Source organism: Balaenoptera borealis (assembly GCF_965194805.1).
Source record: "Balaenoptera borealis genome assembly, chromosome: 2".
Lineage (NCBI taxonomy): Eukaryota > Metazoa > Chordata > Mammalia > Artiodactyla > Balaenopteridae > Balaenoptera > Balaenoptera borealis.
The window spans coordinates 62,492,653-62,514,840 of NC_138867.1; the positions used below are offsets into that span (position 1 = coordinate 62,492,653).

Here is a 22,188-nt window from a genome sequence, read left to right on the forward strand (position 1 = left end):
AATTTGTCTGCCTTAGTGTTGCAAATATTCTCACAGTTTGTCATTTTCTTTGGTGCTTACAATGAAATTTTTTCAGTGTAATTGCAATATAATTTATATACAGTAAAATGCATCCACTTTAAGTGTACAATTCAGTGAGTTTTGATAAATGTATATACCCATGTAGCCATGACCAAAATCAAGGTATATCAGTAAAACATTTCTGTCATCTCAAAAAAATTCCCTTGTGCCATTTTACATGGATCTAATTTCCATCATTTTAGATTAGATCTAATTTCCATCATTTTAGATTAGTTTTTCCTATTTTAGAACTTAACATAAATGGAATCATACAATATATACTTCACTTCACAAAGCATGTTTTTGAGATTCATCTATGCTGTTGTATTCTCAAAATAAATAACTAAGAAAATGAAAGGCAAGTCACAGATTGTGAGAAAATATTTAATATGTGTATCTGACAAAGGACTGGTATCATGGATATTTTTAATACACAAAAAATTTTTCTAGTTTTTACAAAGTCAAACATATCAGTCTTTTTCTTAAAGCTGATGTCTTTGGTGTTATTCTTAGAAAGTCACTATTATCCCTCACATTAAACAACTATTATAATTTCTGGCATTTTTATAGTGTTAAAATTTTAATTGAAAATTGAAATAAAATTAAATCTAAAATGAAACATTAAAATATTTAATCTACCTGAATTACCTTTCAAAAATGTTAGCAAATTATCCCAATACCGTTTATTGATATTCCATCCTCCCCCTCCCCCAATTTAAAATGCTTTGTTTACTAAATATTAAAATAGTTTAGACACTTTGGTCAATTCTGGTCCTTTTATTCTGTTTTTCAGGCTTGGGAACAGCTGAACACTCTTAGCAGTGCTAATCTCTTTTCTGTTTTGTACCCTGTGAATACTGGCTCCTCTCTCTCTTTCTTTCTCTCTCCCCTCTTTCCCCCCTTTCTTTTTCTCTTTCTCATCCTTTTCCCCAGTGGTTTGTTGAAATACAATTAAGCCAACCACCTTTCCCCACCAAATCATCTTGATGTTATCTTTGGGTTTAGTGAAAACATATTTTTTCCCTCCCAACTTTATTGAGGAGTAATTGACAAATATAATTGTATATATTTAAAATGTATAATGTGATGATTTGATATACATATATCTTGTGGAATGGTCACCAAGACCAAGATAATTAACACGTTTATCACCTGTGAGAATATTCTTGATTTTAATAATGAGTTCGTGTTTACTTGGTGAGAGTAAGGCAGAAATAGGGGTATTAAAGCTAATAGGGGGACTTCCCTGGTGGCACAGTGGTTAAGAATCCGCCTGCCAATTCAGGGGACACGGGTTCGAGCCCTGGTCCGGGAAGATCCCCCATGCCATGGAGCAACTAAGCCCGTGCACCACAACTACTGAGCCAGCATGCCACAACTACTGAAGCCCATGTGCCTAGAGCCTGTGCTCTGCAGCAAGAGAAGCCACCACAATGAGAAGCCCGCACACCACAATGAAGAGTAGCCCCCGCTCACAGCAGCTAGAGAAAGCCCGTGTGGAGCAACAAAGACCCAACACAGCCAAAAATAAATAAATAAATTTATTTAAAAAAAAAAAAAGCTAATAGGAAGCCAGCCCATTACTAACCAATAATTCAGTGGCCCTGATCTTAGCAATGAGTAGAGAGAAAATGAGCCAGTGTTTTTAAATCACAGAGATCTAATTTGTGCCTTTCCCAGGATACAAGTCCGTAGGTGAGCCCCAAAGAATTATTAACCATTCACAATAGTTCTTAGTAGTAATTGACTTATTTACACAAAGAATTGATTCCCATATTTGCTTTAACCAGACCTACAGACTAAATATACTTGACTTCAAATAAAGAAGACAGGTTAAAAGGGAGCATTAATCTTACTCATGGGAAAGTTACATTAAAATGATTTCTATGTTACTTTTCAAAGTAGCCATGTGCCACTGATTTTACCCATGAGGCAAGCATGTAAATAAATACCAAGAGAAGGAGCAAACAGAATACCTTCTGAACTCAACTTTGTAATAGGAATGAGGGTCAGAGATAAAATTATGAGGCCCCTAAACAGACACAGCAACTTAGGAAGAGAGGGAGATGGAGAAACAGCTTGCGTGGCAATCCCTTCCCTGTTAGTGTAATGTCACTCTCTGTATTTGTCTTTGGGGAGATTACGGCTTAGTTTATTTAAGGATAGGATTCTTATATAGAGTGTTTACATGGCTTAGTTGAAGTAATGGATAAGAACACTTAATAAATGCTTATTTATGCTTAATAAATTTAAGGATGTCTTTATTGTGCTTCTGAAAGTATAAGGAAGACTGAAGAAAGGTTGTTATCTACTGAAAACTGGTGATAGTGGGACTTTTAAGAAAAATCTTCATTTCCCCTTGAATAACCACTACTAACAGTTTGGTACAAATTTTCCCAGTCACAGTTTATAAAACAAGTCTCACTTACAAGGATATAATAAGGAGTTTCTTTTCCCCAGTTCTTTGGGTCTGGCCCAAGGACTGGGTAAGCAGCTGTTTTGCAAAAGCTGGCCTCTCTCCTTTCCCCCTTCACAGTCTCTGCCCAATTGGCCAGCAAATTAATGAGGCTTAATGTCATCCAGTTTTTGAGTCAGGAATTAATAAACCATAGTCTCATAAAAAAATTGTTGATATGTTTATGGTATGTGAATTCATACTTTAAGAACTCCATACTCTGTTTTACAAGCAGAGCTTCTGCATCAGCTCTAGCTTTCCCCATGGATCCTGTGGCCTTGTGGTCCCGTGGCCTTGTGGTCTTCTTCTTTGTACTCTGGTGTCATCTGTTAAGGACACTGAAGGTCAACTTCTAATCTCACTTTCTGGTAAATAAATGGTCTGCATGACCAGGATGAACCTCTAAATAGTTCAATGCCATGGAATCAGGTGGAAAGCTAACAGGAAAGTCCTTGGAGGAGGAAGAGAGAACGGACAGCCCATTTTTGACTCCCATGGTTGACTTCCATGGTTGACTTCCAGTTAAAGTAATTGGCATGTCATGCTTCCTACTTTTGTAAGGTATGACATTTTCAAAACCAGCTGGCACTGTGGGACCTGATCCCAGTTCTTTTACAAACTAGCCAGATGGGCATTGATCATTCTGATAGTGTCTGTATCTTGACCCCTTCTGTTCGTAATGGTGACAGTAATGTGTGTGTTGTGCCTCTCACGGTGTCATTCTAAAAGCTGTATGTAATAATAAATGTGATAGGGCTTCGTAAAGTGCAGAACACTGTATGTTCTTCTAAGGATGATGCCCTTTGACCCCTTCACTCGGGGTTGGGGGGGGGAAGCTAAGTGCCTTGAAATCCAGAGGTCAGAGTTATAGGTTTACCTGTACTTGCTCAGTCCTTCACCCAGCAATTCCAGTATGTATCTGCCAAAATAATGTCTAGAGTGGAAAACTCAGGAGAACCACTCAGCTCCTGGCTTTGAAGTCAACTCATGGGACCAAATGAGAAGAGACGGTATGCGTAGTAACCTTATATCCAAAACACTCCACTGCTGCTGCTTCTTCCCTTCAGACCCCACCCCCCAGCCCCAGGCCCGCAGACTCGCATTCCCCAGAACTTAGTTGGAGTTAACAGAATCACCCCAAGCAGAATGTGTTGGCTATGAGAGTGGGTGTTGGGGACAGGCATAGGTGTCTTTGTAGTGGGGGGAGGACAAAGCAGGAGTGACTGGAAAACATCAGAAGTTATCCCAGCAAAGTGGCTTTGCGAAGGCACAGGCAGAGCTTTGGGGAGGTTCTGCAGACCTCTCCCCACGTCCATGCTGTTGGGTATTAGCACTTCTAGCTGATCACAGGTCTGGCTCCTGAGCCCAGTGAGGGCAAGATAGTGGGATGCCCATGAATGCTTAACAACCGGTTTGATGGAGGAAGAGGCAATAAATAAAGCCCTGATTTGTAGTGTGAACCAAATTCTCTGGTGTAAGTACTCCCACCCACCATGGCTAATTTCAAGCTACCAGTGTGACGTCATTGGACACGGAATTGGGAAAAGATGTGCAGTAACACACCAGATGTAGTATTTGCACCGTAGAGACCCAATAGACATAAATAACCTCAAGTGCGTAGATGAGCGTATCATGAAGTAATTAGGAAGTGATGAGGTTTAAGTGTAGATTACCCTGTTTTTAATATAATTTATTTAATTGTATGCCTATGTAATATAACTTTTAATAATGGCAGTGTTTAACAACGATCTGGCAAAAATTCTTGAAATTTTGACACTCGGTTCCTGTGAGCCAGGACAAGCTGGGTGCAAAGGAGAAGAACAAAACGCTGAGTGTTAGTGGAATATCCAGCCTCTAAGTAGAGTACAAGGCTCCTGCCTCCTACTTCATCTCCTCCTCTGGCAGGACAGGAACCCTAAAGTGGGTCTGAAACAAACAACTCGGTTTCCTTAACTATCATAACAACAAAGAATAAAACAAAACAACAACAAAAAAAACCCAAACCTTTACCCAGCTGGTATAAAATCTCCATCTTCATGGTTAACCCATGTCTGTCTAGCAGGGAGCAGGTATGGGAGGGAAGGGTTACAGGAAGAGTGAACTTTGAGATGTAAGGCAGATGAGAGCTTGGGCGTGTCAAAACAGACAGGGACTATTATAGAAGGTTCTAGAAGCCAGGAGTGGTATTTGGTTGCTGGATTCTTAGACTGGAGAGAGGAAGCAGGAAGATGATGGGAGGAAGCCAACACCTTGCCTTCACAGTTCTGCCCTAGGTCAGTTCTGGCACACTTTTTGAAGAACCACATCCCTTCATGAGACTCTTATGGTAAAGGAAAAAAATCTTCTGTGATCTCAGAAACATGGCTCATAAGATAGGTCTCCCAGAATTCAGGCCACAGAGCCATCCTCGGCAGCCATAATGAGACACAAAATGAGAAGTGCCTGAGGCCTGGGTCCTACTGAATCCTACCCCGCTGAGTGCACATGGAAAGGAAAATGACCAGATGCCATTTCAACCCATTATCGGTCCAATCTACTTCTTGAGTGGGAGCAGAGTTAGAAATCTAGTTCTAAAAATAACATTGTAATCTGTGTCCTGGAATAATCACACCTATCTGAAGCCAACGTGCATGTGTGTATGTGTGTGTGTGTGTGTGTGTGTGTGTGTAGGGTGGGGTGAGAGAATGAGCACTACCTTGCACGTATATGCAGCAGTAATTTTCTTTCCCATTTTATGTTTTCTTTCTACCCACACTGGAGAGTGGCGGAGGAGGGAGACAGGGACCAGCACTGCTGAGTCCCTTCAGGACCCAGAACCTTCCATGGGTTATCCATGCAGTGCTCACCAGCCTCTGAGGCAGGCAAAGTCTAGCAGCCAGGAACAGGTAAAACTGTGTTTTAAACTTATTTATTGGACACCAAGGCCACTCTCTTTTCCCCATGCTCTGTGGCTGCTAATCACGTCCTTCACAGATGAGACCAGAGATGTCCGGAGCTGGGTCATACTCATCTCAGTTCACCCAGCCCCAGAATGGTCCCCATCACAGAGGAGAGTTCTACCAATTCATGTTGAGTGTATAGTGATTTCAGAGCAAAGACAACATCTCAGTGTTTGACTCACAGAAAGTTAATTGGGAAGAGACTCCACAGTCATCCTAGATTTAGTGATACCCCTTAAGAGTCAAGACATAAAAACAGAAAATGGCGGACACCAATCCCTGCACCTGTATTAACAGGTGTTGGTTTATTTGTAAGTGTGGCACCGCTTGTCACCATTCCTCAGAGCACTTTGAAGTCAGATGCCCTTTGATGACAAAGTTGTATTAGACTGTACAGCAGACCATGTCTGTCTTTGGCTTTGGGGTACAGGGATGCTTAATACTTTGAAGAAAAACCTAATAGAGGCATAGCTAGATTGACAAAGATGGAACTTGGTGGGAAAGAATGTTTCTACTACAGAATTATTTACCATGGGCTTCCCTTAGATCATCGTAGTCCAGAGTATGTTTAAAATATGAATCAATATCCCCAGGCTGAATTGCACACCACTTTTCAGTGGCACATCTGAGTTAAGGGAGCCACAGAGACCTCCATCTAATCTACACCAGCTCCGTCCCTGTGCAAGAGGACACTCAGCTCTCCCCTCCTGCACTCGCCTTTCTCTTCTCCAGGAAGAGAAATGTCCTCTCAATTGATTCCCAGGAAACCTAGGGACAAGCTGGCTGCCCCTGAAAAGGGAAATTTGAGTGGAAGAAAATAGACTAGGGGAAGCTGAGGGCATGAGTAGAAGGAACTGCAACATCTGCTAAGAATGCCACTGCATCCCAGGAAACCCCCAGCGCGGAAGTGAGGCCCACTCTGTGGGACTGGGGATTCTTGAGGGAGAAGAAACATGGTCCCCGTGACGTCAGAGCCCCCAACTGTTTACACCAACTGGTTTCCACCACCCAACGGGGTAAATTGAGCTGCACATTTGATGATGAGGAAGTGGAGTGGAATGTGAGAATCCTCGTTATTGACGTCAAGCTTGCCTTTCATTTTATTTATACCCATGACATCGTGACACGGGATCTAATTTTCCATTGTATTTTTTTCCTGTGTTAGGACGCGAGTGATGACAAGTGAATTTGTGCCGGGGCCTGGAAAGCAATATTTTCAATTAATGTGAAGCCAGGGTCCCTGCAGGATTCGGTGTCTCTGCCTTCCCACCTGCCCGCCCCTCCCTTGAACTGCTCAACTGACCATTGCAAAGGGCGGAAGGGACCATGCTCCTACAGAGGATGGCCCCCCCGGGAAGTCAGATCTTGAGGCATCCAGCTGCCCACTCCTCACTGGTGACAGTCTGTTCCTTCCTGGCCCAGACGCTGGAGGGAGGCCAGGGAGCAGTGAGGCCGCTCGGCAGCCCCGGCACAGAGCCCCGGCCACTGTCTGCACGTGAATCTGGGCTCTGGTGCCAGGAGTGTGGCTCCGGGTCCCTGATCCAGAGCTGCCTATGCAGGAACCACTCGTGCTCTGGTGGGCCCCACTCCTTCTGTCCCTTAGGGGCGAGGGCGGGTCAGGAGCAGAGATGGATCTGGAAGGAATGGCAGGAGCAGTTAGGGTTCCTTGACTGGGGCAAGTGTGAGTTATGTCCCCATGTGCCAAAGCGGCCTTTGGAGGTGTGCCTAGGATGGAGGAGAGAGTGGCACGTGTGTCCGGCTAGTGAACAGGGTGGACGGTACCCCCAACTTCCTTGCTGGGGGCCCAGCCCTACGAACAGCCTCCCTCCACTACCTCCCAGGCCTCCACTCCAGACACAGTGTCTGTAGCATGGGGCCCTCTCCTGCCCTGAGATGAAAGCTCCGCCTAGGTCCCTGCAGACCTGCCACTATTTCAGTAGGGCCTCCTGTCACCAGCTTTTCAACAATGTTTTCCAGCCTCTGACCCCAGAGAAATCTCAACTTCCTTGTACTCAGTTCAGAAGATGTTTGTTATTCAGGATTGTGATGCAGACATCTGATAAGAGAGGCCTCAGGCCTTCCGCGCTAGTAAACCAACAGAGTCTGAGGATTTAAAAACCGAGAAGCCCAAGGACAACCACACCCTGAGAGGTGGCAGAGTGCCAACTCCTGTCACCTGAAATCTTCCAAGATTTTTAGAAATGGGTGTCAGTGAGTTTTCACTACCTTTACTTTCCATATCTTGTTTGTTTTGCTTTTGAAACGAAGGTTTCCAGTAGCACCAACAAAACTGGATCTGTGTTTTATTGAATCTACTGTAGATCGTAGCTTGCCTTGGTGTTGCCTTCTAGTTGTGTGTCACTTTTCTCTGTCAATTTAGGTAAAAATGGCACAGAGTAAACTGTTGTCTAGAAATACAGTGTGGGAAGCCAGAGAGAACACCTCCAAAGCTGTCCTGGTATCTCACCCCTAACTGACCCACAGGGAAGGAGTTGCTTGGGGCGGAAGGGGCCGTCTTCACGTGCAGCAGCTTAGGGCCAGGTCTTTAGAATTCCATCTGCAACAGCCCACCCGAGACCCGGTTCTGAAAGCCTGTGTCTGTTAGAGCAGCCTGTCTCAAATGCTTCCCGTGGGCGGCTATATCAAGCGCTTCCTACTAGGTGCTGGGGTGGAGGTGAGGGCCAAGGGCAAGGAGTTATGAATGAGACACGGGCCATTTCCATCAGCCAAAAATTACGGAAGTAACACAAGGCTGTGGGAAATAAAAGTATGGTGGTAAGGAAGGACTAAGTGGACTCCATGGGCTCAGAATATAACTGGACGAGCTCTAAGTTTCATATTGGAATATTGGTGCCACTTAGACATCCCTTTCCCAAGGCTCATTGGAGGGTTGTTTGGGACAAGTGCATGAAATTTGTAGTCAGACAGTCCGGGGTTCAAGTACTTCTTTATGAGTTCTGTGATCTTGGGAAGGTACTTAAACTCTCTAAGCCTCAGTTTCCACATCTATAAAAGGGAGATACAGAGCTTGTCACTTAGGATTACTGTGGGGATTGAATGAGATTTGGAAGACAAGCATGTCCGCAGCATTGAGCGCATAGTATGGGCTTCCTTGCCTTCCCCACTCGGACTGGGGATGGGAGAGCCCCACAGAGGGTCTGCTTTTTTTCTTTTTTAATTGAAGTCTAGTTGATTTACAATGTTGTGTTAGTTTCAAGTGTACAGCAAAGTGATTCAGTTATACATATGTGTATTCTTTTTCAGATTCTTCTCCATTATAGGTTATTACAAGATATTGAATATAGTTCCCTGTGCTATACCATAGGACTTTGTTGTTTATCTATTTTATACATAGTAGTGTGTATATGTTAATCCCAAACTCCTAATTCATTCCTCCCCCGTCCCTTTCCCCTTTGGTAACCATAAGTTTGTTTCCCTTATCTATGAGTCTGTTTCTGTTTTTAAGTAAGTTTATTTGTATCATTTTTTTAGATTCCACATATAAGTGATATCATGTTATATTTGTCTTTGTCTGACTTACTTCACTTAGTACGATAATCTCTAGGTCCATCCATGTTGCTATAAATGGCATTATTTCATTCTTTTTTATGGCTGAGTCATATTCCATTGTGTGTATGTATGTGTATGTGTATATATGTATGTTTGTGTGTATGTATGTGTGTGTATGTATATGTATATATATATCTCACATCTTCTTTATCCATTAATCTGTTGATGGACATTTAGGTTGCTTCCATGTCTTAACTATTGTAAATAGTGCTGCTACAAACACAGGAGTGCATGTATCTTTTCGAATTAGAGTCTTCGTCTTCCGGATATATGCCCAGGAGTGGGATCGCTGGATCCTATGGCAACTCTGTTTTTAGTTTTTTAAGGAGCCTCTGTACTGTTTTCCACAGTGGCTACACAGAGGGTCTGCTTTTAAGTCTTAGCCCAGCCAGGCGGTTCCACTTTTCTGAGTGCTCTTTGTGATGGGCTGTGAAGGTTGGGAATCTGTGTGTGGACGGAACGGATATGACGGTGCTGATTAAGATGTGGGGCAAAGGGGCAGGTGATTCCCTGGGTTCAGGGACACAGTGTGGGGAGAGGGATTGTCTTCATGAGTAGGCGTTGGAAGAGATGAGCTGAGGGACATGGAAACATACGCGGCTAACCTGATCCTCACCGAGCTCTCCAAGGAGGAACTGGGTTGGGGCGGGTGAGGTGGCCTCTTCCAGGACTCTTCTGCCTTAAGTCTGCCTTGGAAGTTCATGTGAACCTGTTTTTGTCTTGGGGTCGTGGGTGGGAGGGAGGGAATACTGAGGGCCCATAGTACACTCTACCCTGAGCCAGAATCCCCAGGACAAGCCCCGAGGCCCTTCTCCTGTCCCCCAACCCCTGTCGTGGCCCCCAGCAACCAGCTTCCCATAATCCCCTGGGAGTCGTTCTGGGTGTTCCTGCGTCATGTGAAGGCTCGGCCGGGATAAGCATCGAGTGACACTGCTGTCAGGAGGGATCTTTCATCAGCCAGGGGGAGAAAAAATTTTAAAGTTATTTTTGTGAGGAAATTGAAATCCAAACATCATACCTATCTAACCGAGCCAAGGTGGAAAGTGAACCTTGATTCCATATTATACGCATTAGACGTGAAAGAGAAGAGTGAGATTTTGGCTTAACAGAGACCCTGAGGCATCTGTGCTAGCTTCAGAGTGGCTCCAAGCAAAAAGCAAGAGTGGTCAAAGTCTACCGAGACTCTGAAAATCTCACATAGTTAAAAATTTTGCTCTCTTCCCAAACTACTGATAAACAACAACTGCCTAAATCTCCGGATCCACACCCCCCGCCCCCCCCACCCCCACCGCCACACACACCCTCTTATCCACGTGGCTTCTCAGCAATGGAAAGAAAAGAGAGGCTGAGACACGGGGTCATGGGTCGTCTTCACTCTATATGGTGAGTAAGTGAAGCTTGGCTGTCTTTTCTGCTGTGTCATTCATGGCTAGAGGCAAAAGTCCACATGGTGGGCTCAAGAAGGACTCTGGAGCCTCACAGGCAGGCAGGTTGGCTCGTGAGCGGGCTATGGTTAGAAAAAACTGACAAATAAATAAGCATTGCTTGAGTACATGCTATGTGGCAAGCACAGTGTAAAGCTTTGGGTAGACATGGTCCCTGCCCTCATAGAACTCAGAGTCTGGTGAGGAAGATAGATTTTAAGCAAAGAAACATGCTAACAGTTATATAATTTGCAGATTGTGATAAATGAATAGCTATCGTTGAGAGTGAATAACCGTGGGGATATAATATAGACTGGGGAGCTGGGGTCAAGGAAGGGCTCTCTGAGGAAGTGACAGCAAAGATAAAGCCTAGAACAGTGCTGCTCAAATGTTAATGTGCATCAGAATCACCTGGAGGGTTTGTTACAAAACAGGTCTCTGGGTCCCACCCCCAGAGTTTCTGATTCAGTAGGTCTGAGGTGGGTCCCAAGAATTTGCATTTCTAATAAGTTCCTAGGTGATGCTGAGGCTGCTGGTTTGGAGACCAAGCTCTGAGAACCACTGGCCTGGAGGATCTATAGGAATTAGCCAGGTGAAGAGCGTGGAGGAGAAGACCAGGAGCGGGGGGAGAGGCGTGTGCCAACACCCTGATGTGGGAAAGATCTGGGAGCTTCAGGTAATGGAACGGTCAGTGCCCTCAAGGCAGTGAATTAATGGACCAGTGGCTTGAGGTGATGTTAGAGATGAACCTGACCCTCATCGCCATCGTGAAACTCACTCTAAAAGAGCTACTGCCAATGGTAGCATTTCTAGGGATGATGGTTCCATTGACCCTTGGAGATGTCCTGCTGCCACGTGGGGCTAGTGGAGCTGTGCTGGCCCTGAGATATTGTGAGACTAATGTGATAACGTATGCAAAGGGCTGAGCACAGGTCAAATGCCCAGTCCATTCTAGTTTTCTTTCCTCCCTCCATTCCCTGGCTTGAAACATGGCCCTGTCTCAAGTTCTCTATTTTAGCTAGAGGGACATGTTGCTAAATTGGTGCTGTCCTGGAGATGCAAGCAAAAAGAGTTCATGTGGAAGGAATCCGTGGTACCTCAGCTTGGATCTGGTTCAATAACTATAGATAAGGAATCTGGATACCACTTCCAAAGGGCAGGTGTATGTGTGTGTTTTCCTACATCTCATGCAGTTTATAAATGTCGCAGGATTTTAAGCCAAGGGAAGCATGGGTTGGGTTTCTGGAGCCAAAGTGCACAGTTAGCATTAGGCCAATTCAATTCTGAGGACAGTTTTTTAGTCCTCACTCTATGCCAGGTGCCACGCTAGGTGCTGGGAAGACAGAGTTAGGTGATCAAGGCTGGGTCCCTGCTCTTGAGGAGCTCCTAGTTTCACTGGGACATGGATACAAAAATAATGCAGAGCGGTGGGATAAAAGCCATAACAAAGTTCTGTACAAAGGGCAATAAAAACTCAGGAGAGAGAGCAGTTCTGCCTGGGGAAGACGGAGGTCACAGACAGTAAGTGACATCAGAGCCAAGCCTGGAAAGGAAATATCTAGAGAATGAGCAGAACTGAAGGATAAATGAACAAATCTTTAAGAACTTTTTTGTTATTGTCTTATGCTCTGACCTAAGTCGTCATTATGAGCTTCTAAGATACATGGCCACATGGTGTTGAGTTTGACTTAAAATATTGCATAAACCGTTATATATAGAAACACATATGGAAACAATCTGAAAATATTTCTCCTCAAATATAGTGCCATTTGCTTTTATGAATTTGCTATTTCTGGATGAAAATGTGAAATATGGTTTGGTCTTCTGAGACTCAGAAGAAATTATATCACTATTCCAAATGAAAATAATTTTGGTGGTTTATTCATACATTTATTTAGTCAGTCGACAAACGTTTAGTTAGAAATTTCAGTTTTTGAAGCACTGCAGTGGAGGCAACAAAGATATGTAAGACATTGTCCTGCCCTCAGGACTCTTCAAGCCTTAGGAGTGAGAAAAACACCTGGACACATAATTCTAACACAAGTGAGTAGTAAGTGGTACGAATGAGTACAGACAAAATGCTCCAAGTATCTAGAGGAAAAAAAGCTATTTTCTGATCAGGAAAATCATAGAAAGCTTGACCATTTATGGAGAAGCCATTTGCACTAGACCTAGTAGGGTGGGAAGGGATTGGACATACAGAACGGAGGCAGGGGGCGAGGTATTCCAGGCAGAGGCAGGTCTGTGAACAAAAGGAGAAGGAGGTCACTTGGAAGCGGCACTTTGTCCCATTTAGGGTGTGACCTGGGGAAAGAGCTAGAATTGGTAGATGTCAGCCTCACAGCCAAAATTTGAACTTGATTCCCCTGGCTGTGACTTTTTGGAATTTGAAATGCCAAGCATTTGTCACTTGTTTCCTTGTGCGCTTGTTTTAGTTGGCATCTCAGGCCTGACCTTTGTCTTGGCAAAATTTTGTCCAACCCATAGGATATATATTTCAAAAATCAGTCTGGGTAGGCTGATAGTAGTAAAATCACAATGTGGGTCCAAATAGCTGTAAAGGCCACAGATTGAAAGTAGACCCTTTTCTTTAGGAATTTGTGACTCCACCTCTGGAGGTTGAAAGACATGGGTTCTGTACTGGAGTCCCTTCAGGAAACAATGAAGGCTTGCCCTACAAAGGTGTGGATGGGTGTGGGCAGGCTTACGGGAAACTGACAAGGGATGATGCAGTTTCCATGGGCTAGTAAGAGCCGAGAGGCTGTCACCACCCAGAGGCCAATGGTAACACGCCACTAGGAGGATGGTAACGGGCTCAGAGACGCAGCAGATGCTGGGACTGGGAAAGCTCCGTGCCGCTATGGAGACACACAGCTACTGCCCTGCTCCCATCCTGTGCTGGTACCTCCCATTGCTGAACCCAGCTCTCGCAAGCCAGAGACCAAGGGGCCCATGATGTATTCCTTACAGGTCAGCCTCCCAGGGCGCAGGGTCGGGGAGGAAGGATGGAGAGCCCATCTGGAGGGGCAAACAGAGACCATCCAGCACAATCCTTTTTAGCTTTTGAATATTTTTGGCTTTACTAGTATGATTCCAAAACAACCCAAACTACGATAAGCCTTCATTTAACAAATATGTTCCAAACACCCCTATTGTTCTCAGGAATTTAAAAGAATTAAGAAACACGGAAAATAGATTGGATGGATAGATGAATGCACGGTTGGCGAAGGAGTCTTTGGCTGGGACAATTCACTAAAGAGTAACTCAGCTAGATTGCGAGGTTGGTGAATACTGGGATTGGGCTGGGTTTCTTCATTGTTGAATCCTCGATGCCCAATACTATGCCTGGAGCTTAGTAGACCCCAATAACTGTCTATCGGAATAACGTGATGGATGAACATCAAGAACACCAAGCAACGTAAATGTGAGTCTGGGGTCTTAGGTCAGGGGAACCCAAAGTGAGGGTCAGGACCTAACATTCTCAGACCCAGGAGAAGCAGGTAATGACAGTGTTTATCTTTCTGCTTCTAGTACTTTTTAGGTCAAAGGACCTCCCAGGAGGAACAAAGGCCATTTAATGGTGTTGGGGAGATAAAGGATGATCTTTCCTTTCAATCTTTCAATCTTTTTCAGCAGTTTAAAAGGGCAACATTATAACTCCTGCATTCCAATCTCAATTCATTCATTCATCTATTCATTCAGTGACTTAGCCCTCAAGGAGCTTAGTCTGGTAGGAGCTACACACATGACATAGGAAACTGCAGTGCTAATGCTGGCTACACACAATGCAGGCCGCTGTGGGAGCAATAGGGGGGCACCCTACACGGGCCGGAGGTCTCCCAGTAGGAAAGCTGGGTCCTGAAGGACTATCCCACCTGTTTACTTTATCGCTGGCATCCACCCATGCCTTCTCCCTCAAGGGCAGAATAAAGAAGTAAGAAAGTATCAGTAAGTAGATAAGTAAGTAAGTAAATGTCTTGAGAAGCAAATTACTGGCTAAGGTAACACTTGGACTCAGATGCATTCACACCAAAGTGCCATCAGCCAATCAGTGAACTCAGGTGGAGGGTTCATTCCTTCCTCACCCTAGAGAAGAGGAGCAAGAGGTCAGGAGGGCACAAAGTGGGTGTCTGGACAGGAGAGAGGAGAGAACAGGTACAGCAAGAGAGGCTGGGGGCTGTCTAGGCAAACCTCATTGATTGTAGGATTTTTTTTGGAGGATCAGTACTATTTACCTTTAACTCTGCAAACAAATGGAAGGTGTGTGAGGAGGGTTCTTTGTTTAGCCATGCTCATTTGTTTGCTTTTTTTTTTTTTTCTTAGCCCCTAGCAACTGAACATAGGGTCCAAGGTCTCAGAAATGTTGTTATGGACCCACATGATGTGTGTTAACACGGATCCACCTGATTTATGAAGGTGGTTGGCTGGTTTCAAAACATGGGCAATTTTGTTACAAATGTGCTTCATTCCCAGAGGTTTTGTTAATCAGTACATTCTTGTCTTTCACTTGAGTATTATGACTAGGAATGGGAGGAAAAAAATAAGTTGGGGAGGAGGAGCAGAGGGGGAAAAAAGAAATAGAGTGTTGGTCAAAATCTAAGGGGCAAGGATTTGTTTTTAAAGATTTTTTTGATGTGAACCATTTTAAAGTCTTTATTGAATTTGTTACAATATTGTTTCTGTTCTATGTTTTGGTTTTTCCGCCGGAGGCATGTGGGATCTTAGCTCCCCATCCAGGGATTGAACCCGCACCCCTGCATTGGAAGGTGAAGTCTTAACCACTGGACCACCAGGGAAGTCCCTGGATGTCTTAATTTATCTATATTGCCCTCATTTTTCAAGAAAGCCTGCTAGAGTTTGAGAATTTGATTAAAATGCATTTTAATTCTTAGATAAATTTGAAAATAGAAGTGTTTTTTTAATTTACTTCCTCCTCCTTCCACTTCATTTTTTAACAGAGGATAAAACATCTAGCCCCAGAAAGTTTTGTTGGTTTATGAGGGTGTGTGTGTGTGTGTGTGTGTGTGTGTGTGTGTGTGTGTGTGTAAGGCTATACTTCATTTTCTATAAGAACACTAGTTCTGTTAGGGAGTAACTCTCTCCATTTGCAGTCTTTCAGGTGTTGAGAATTTTGTTGTCCTTGGCCTGGAAGATGTTAGGCTGGGATGGACCTCTGGCCAGAGGGCAGATTACTTACCTTCTGGCCTTCTACTGAAGTCTCCTTTGTCCAGCCCTCTCTGTTCACCTCTTGAAAGCCTTCGAGGCTAGATCCTTAGCTCCCCTGCTCAGAGCTTCCTCTCATATCTTTATGTTGATGATGCCCAAATTTTTAGCTCCAACCCCAACATTTCCCATCACCTGCAGACCTGTTTCCTCTTACTGGCTAGACATCTTTCCTGTGTGTTCCCCAGGTACCTCAGACCCCATTGACTCAAAACTGCTCACCAGAGTGCTTGCTTTTGCCCAACCAGTGCCTGTCTTAGTGGGAAATGCCAGCATCCAAGAGTCGCCCACTCACAGCCCATTGGTTTCCAAATCCTATTCTGTGCCTATCCTATTCTGGCATCATTCCTGATGCCAGTGCTGTCTTTCAGGCTCTCCTCCGCTCTTCTGGATGATTATTAGTTGTCTCCCTGCCTCTGTTAGCCTTCTCCAACCCATGCTTGCCTCCACCACCAAATTTATCTTTATAATGTACAAATCTCCATGTTGTGTAGTCCTTGTGCAAAATCTTTCAGAAGTTCTTCATTTTCTAGCTCTTCATATCAGTGGACAAGTTGGTTAAATAGTTTCCTTCTCTTTATGTGGGTTTTCCTCCTATCACATGGGCCACAGCTCCTTCCTCTCTTTGCTGGTATCTCCTCTGCTGAACCTCGAAGGGTTGGCAGGCCCAGCACGCGGCTCTCCGCCCTTTCTGATTACACACCCCGTGGCTTACAGAAGCATCAACACACTGATGACTCCCAAATGTATGGCTCCAGTCCTGACCTTTCTACTGAGCTCCAGACACAGATCCAGCTGCTTCCTTGCCATCTTCACTTGGATGTCTAATAGAGACTCAGACTGAACAAGGCCAAAGCAGGGCTCTTGATTTCTCACCCATTCTTTTCCTGCTCCTTCCTCACCCTTCCCCATCTCAGTAAATGGCACAGCCATCCACCCAGCTGCTCAGGCCAAAAACCTAGGGGGTTTTGCTGTTTCTTCTCTCTCCTCACTCCACTCCCCACATGCACTCCATCATGAGTCCTGTCAGCCTTACATTCAAAACCATGCATCCCCAACCTGATCATTTCTACCGTCTCCGCCGCTTTCTCCCTAGTCATCACCGCCTCCCCCTGGATTGTGGCAACAGCCTCCTGCTGCCCTACGAATCCCTAGCATGGATCCTCCACACAGTGGCCAGAGTGATCTTTGCAAAAAGCCAATTGTATTATCGTGTTTCTTCTCTGCCTAACACTGTCACCAGGCTTCTTGTTGCACCCGGCCATACCCACACTGGCCTCCTGGAACTTACCAAGCTTGTGCAGCCTTAAGGATTTTGCATTGGCCATTCCCCTCTCTGGGATCCTCTTCCCTCAGATCTTTGCATTCCCAGCTCCTTGGGACAATCCATATGTCAGTACAAACATTCCCTCCCAGAGAAGCCCTCTCTGACCTTCCAAAGTCACTTTTCTCTCTGTCTCTTTCTATTACAATCATTTGTTTTATTATCTTCAGCTCATACTAAAATGATCTTCTTCTTTCTTTTATTTTTTCATGTTAATTGTCTCTCTTCCCTCCACTAGAATGTAAGCAGTATAGATTCATCTTGTTTCCAATCTGTTTTTTATATATATTGGATATAAGTATCAGTGAGTGGGGGAGGAGTTAGGCTCTCAAACACACTCGAAGGAATACTTGGGCACAGTGGGCTCTCTTCAGATACAAGTGCAAGTTTATGCTTCTGGCCTCCTGCTGAGAAATAATGATGAGAGAGATTTTATTGGTAATGCTAAACTTCCCAGTCCACAATTAATCTTTGCATATCTGTAACTCCAGGCCACAGGGCTAATGCCCATCCGTGTGACAAGACAGGTTTACTCAAAACTCTCTATACCTTCTTTGACTTGAGCCCTCCTGAGGACAGGGATCCAGGTTGGAGAATGTCTGAACTAGAATTCTGTAGGAGGTGTGTTGGGTTTCCTTAGGGTGGCTTTGTTAGTTGGACTGAGATTTCAATATGATTAGGGAAGACTGGGGCTAGGATCCTGAATCTACTCACATATTTAGAGTAAGGGAGGCGACAGGTGACACTAAGTGGCCTCTCAAAGTCTGTTGTCAGAAGGTCAGTAATGTTACTGTGTATTCCTTTGGTTCGGGATAGGGATGGTGGTAATGGGATAATGCTATACCAAATGGATGGAAGAATTACAAGAGGAGTTTAATGCACATATTACCATAGAAGGTAAACCATAGACTTAATTTCTCCAGAAATTGCCAAATGCTGGTAGCACTTGAAGGTACTGGTCTTTCATATTGCGGCAATCATGTTAGTACCAGCTTGTCAGCACTGTCAACATCTTCAATCTTCAAAGAATGACCAGTGATATGTTCAGACGAGCCTAAATGGTGCACCCCATTTGTTTTAACCTCATCAGTGGAACCAAAGTCTTATTATCGATACATAACTGCTGCTCTTCCATCCCTGAGTGGTCAGGCTGCTTCTTCTTTTTTTCTTTTTAAATAAGTTTATTTATTTATTTATTTTTGGCTGCGTTGGGTCTTTATTGCTGTGTGTGGGCTTTCTCTAGTTGCGGCAAGTGGGGTCTGCTCTTCGTTGTGGTGCGCGGGCTTCTCATTGTGGTGGCTTCTCTTGTTGCAGAGCACAGGCTCTAGGCGCTGGGGCATCAGTAGTTGTGGCACACAGACTAAGTAGTTGTGGCTCGCGGGCTCTAGAGCGCAGGCTCAGTAGTTGTGGCGCATGGGCTTAGTTGCTTCGCGGCATGTGGGATCTTCCCGGACCAGGGATTGAACCCGTGTCCACTGCATTCGCAGGTGGATTCTTAACCACTGCGCCACCAGGGAAGTCCTGGTCAGGCTTCTATTTATTCCCTATGAGAAAACAGCTCCCCCTCGCCACCACCCCGTGTATCTCTGCTTGTTGGGTTATGGACCTGAAACAGGTAGATTCCAGTACAGGTCAGGTGCCACCAAAAGCCAACAGCCAACAACCAACCAGGAGCTGCCTTACTCCCTCTCATATTCCAAACAGCTAGACACATAGGGCCATAGGCAAAGCTGTGGAATGGGTGGAAGTTGGTTTTTGCTGCCCATTTCCTTTTACCCCAGAAATGTTTACTCTTCCTAAGTAAGCATTGTGTTAAGTTGCCCTTCAAAGAAGAGAGCATCAGATACACAGTACACAGTCTTATGAAGGTTTTAAAGGCACAAAGAGTTGCCACAGATAGAAATATTTACAGTTTTAAATTTTAGGATAGAGCAATGCTGAACCAATTAGGACCAAAACAACAACAACAACAACAAAAAACCACTCCGAGGAAATTATAAGCCATGTAAACTCTGGGTGGAGGAGACATTATGGGCATGAGCAGGGCGTGGGCTGGACTCTAGCCCCTCTGAGTTAAATCCTCCCATGTTGGCTATGGCTACTTACCTGGCTTAGTCCAGGGAGAGACATGGGCACTGTTTCACTCCTGGCAATAGGGGTGCAAAGGGAGGGACAGGCCAGTGACACTACAGTGGAAGAGGTGGCTGGTTGGTTCAGAGAGCAACGGAGAAGGAGGGAAGCCAGATGGCTGTGGATTGAATTGGGAGAGTTGTTAGTGGCATTAACCACCAGGAATCAGATTTGGTAGGGAGATGATGCTCCCTGGTTCAGAAACTTTCATTGTGAAATGTTGGTGGGACTCTCGTAGAGATGTCCAGTAAGCAACAGGAAGTGTGAGAACAGTGCTTCATTATGTTGTTGTAGACTTTCCAGCCACTCCCCCACTAGACTGGGAACTCTGTGCTTTGGGTTCTTTTCCCTTTGTTCTCTCCCTTCTTGGTTTCCTTCCCTTCGCTTTAGTTCCCTTTCCTTCTCCTTCCTTCTTTCTTTCCCTTTTCTCCTTCCCTCTCTTCCTCTCTTTAAAAATCATGCATCACTCCGTAATCCCCTTCAAGGTGCACAACAGGGTTAAGTGTTGGGCTCGATTTTGCTGTATTATAGCAGGGATGGAATAGAAAGCTTTTAAACAGTAGGCATCCAAAGACACTGAGAAGCTAACAAATAAACTCAGACCCTCAGAACTCTGGCTAATAGTCTTGAGACACCGTCTGTTTTTAGGCAGTATCTCGGGAACAGTAGACAACCTGCTGGTTGCCACAGGCATGTACTGTGCACAGCTAGCCTCCTAGTACTTCTTGAGCAGCTCTTCTGGAAAATCCCCACACTTCCAGGAGTGAATAATATGGCTTTTGTTTTTCTTTTATAGATAATGAGAAAAGGGATTCAGAGGATTTGGTGTTATTATTGTTTTTCTCGTTTTCCTTTTCCTTTACTTTCTGAAAATATTTGTACTTTTTCTTGGGTTGACTTACCCTGAGTTCTTCAAACTGTCCTTTTACCTGCTGGGTTATTTTCAGACTTTCTTAAAGTTGTGTTGCTTTACCCCCCAAGTCTCAACCTGAACTTGATCTTTCACCTTCTGATGTCTCTGCTGTTCTGCTTTTCCTTGTCTATACAGGGCCTTAAAAGGCTATGATTGTGAAATAATGATAGATTATGCTTCTGATTTCAGTGACCTTAACCCTTCTACCTAATCTTCTTTGCCTTACTTTTCCGTCTGTGGAAGGAGGAAGTGTATTAGTTTTGCTGTTGTACATAACACATTACCACAAATTTAGTGGCTTAAACACACACATAAATTATCTCACAGTTTCTGTGGGTCAGCAGTTGAGCATGGATATACAGGTCCTCTGTGTTAGCTGGGGCTACAGTCTCATCTCAAGGCTCAACTAGGGAAGGGTTCAGTTTTGGGCTCTCCTGGTTGTTGGCAGGACTTAGTTCTTTTCAGTTTGTTGGACTAAGGGCCTCAGTTTCTTATTGGCTCTAGGCCAGAGGCCCCGTCGGTTCCTTGCCACAAAGGGTCTCGCCAACATGGCTGTTTGCTCCATCAAAACCAGCAAGAGAGAGCGTTTCCTAGCGAGACTGTGTACCATAATCACTGAAGTGACATCCCCATCACCTTTACCGTACTTTATGGATAGGAAGCAAGTCACAGGTTCCCTGACACTCAGGGGGAGGGGAGTCCACAAAGGCATGAACGCCCAGAGGTAGGGATAACTGGAGGCCATCTTAGAGTCTGTTCACACAGAGAGGAGTGCCGTTGAGGGAAAAGGCTTTGAGCTCCTTAGAAAAAGACAATAAAGGCTATATTCATACTGCTCTCATGCCTTATGGTTGACCTTTATAGATTATGGCTAACACTAAAATAATAATGTTTTTCCTTGTCTCTCTCCGTGTCCTATGCACTAGGTTTTACTTCTAAAAATGACTTGTTTTCCTTTTCTGCCATTAGAAATCGCATCAGCCTCTCTGGATGAGAAAGTCAGCCGGAAAAGATTGCTGTTGTTGATCTTGGTTTTGGCTGGACTGACTCAGCCCTGTGGGCAGTTGAGAGAGGAAAGGCCTTTGTAAATGCTCCCTAGGTCTTTGTTAGAAATCCATCCCCCTAGAGGAGCCAGGTATGGGGCAGGTGTGATAATAACCACAGCTGGATGCCAGGCTTATTCACAGCTGAAGGATTTAATTGGGCCCGATTCATTACTTTTTCAAAGTGCCTGAAAGCTTAATAGTATCTGCCCAGGCCTTTGAGTCCAGCTCCCAAAATACATTGGGAGGGGCGCTAAGGGTAGCAGTGCCTTTGGCTTGATCCACGTTTGACTCGCGTTGGTAAATTGTCCGCACGATTAAGGCTGAGGGACAACACCCCCTCACCAGCCTATCCCGCCCCGCAACAGACACATAATCAGGTGTCCTTTACAAATTCATTTGAATACAAAAGTCCTCCTTTAACTTTGAGGAAGAACGATCCCTATCTATCTATCTATCTATCTATCTATCTATCTATCTATCTATCTAGACTAATGTCTCTGACATTAGAATCTCTTTAAAATGATAGTGTATACGAATTTCAGTTGAGGAATGAGGCAAATCTGATCCTTCAGTGTTTTCTTGGGGGTAGAGGCGCACGGAGAAGAGAGTGGAAAAGGATGGGCATGGTGAGGAGAAAGCTCCGTGTCCAGATTCCGAGTCCCAAGAAACCAGACTGGGCAGAGCAGGCGAGACTCGACTTCCCTCGAGGAGCGGGAGGGGCGCTGAGGGGATCGGAATAGCTAAAGGCGGGGTGGGGGGGTGGGGGGGCGCTAAGCGGGCTCAAAGTCGGGGCTCACACCCTGGGAGGGGCGCTAGGACCCAGGCACTCGCTGGCTCGGGACGCGCCTGGGGAGTGAAGGCGCAAAGAGGCTCAGGCTCGCGGCCAGAGTCCCTCGGAACGACCAGCCCCTCGACTCGGGGTGCGGTCGCCCTGTGCCCTCTGTGCGGGCCTGCGGCGCGGGCCAAGGGCACCGCCGGGGCGCCCAGCAGCCGCCCGCCGCCGGCATGGACCCGCCGAGTGCGCGCCAGGTGAGCCCGGCGCGTGGGGTCCGCATGTCCCGCGCGCCGCCCCCTCCCACCCCCGCGCCCAGAGCTGTCCTCACA

General features: G+C 45.2%; 2 protein-coding genes across 8 annotated transcripts in view; both read left to right on the forward strand.

Moving 5' to 3' along the window:
• CRHBP (corticotropin releasing hormone binding protein) overlaps positions 1 to 22,188 on the forward strand; it is a 481,877-nt gene that overhangs the window by 389,982 nt on the left and 69,707 nt on the right. The window lies entirely within an intron of this gene.
• The window catches only part of PDE8B (phosphodiesterase 8B), a 328,186-nt gene that overhangs the window by 14,034 nt on the left and 291,964 nt on the right, over positions 1 to 22,188 (forward strand). For 2 of the 5 annotated variants that reach the window (XM_082376087.1, XM_082376090.1), the window contains exon 1: positions 21,998 to 22,113. The exons of the other annotated variants lie outside the window; for them this stretch is intronic. In XM_082376087.1, the coding sequence (XP_082232213.1) occupies positions 22,090 to 22,113 (24 nt within the window). In that variant the 5' untranslated portion in view covers positions 21,998 to 22,089. Of the gene's footprint in view, positions 1 to 21,997; positions 22,114 to 22,188 lie in introns of those variants that run through there. 5 annotated transcript variants of the gene reach the window in all.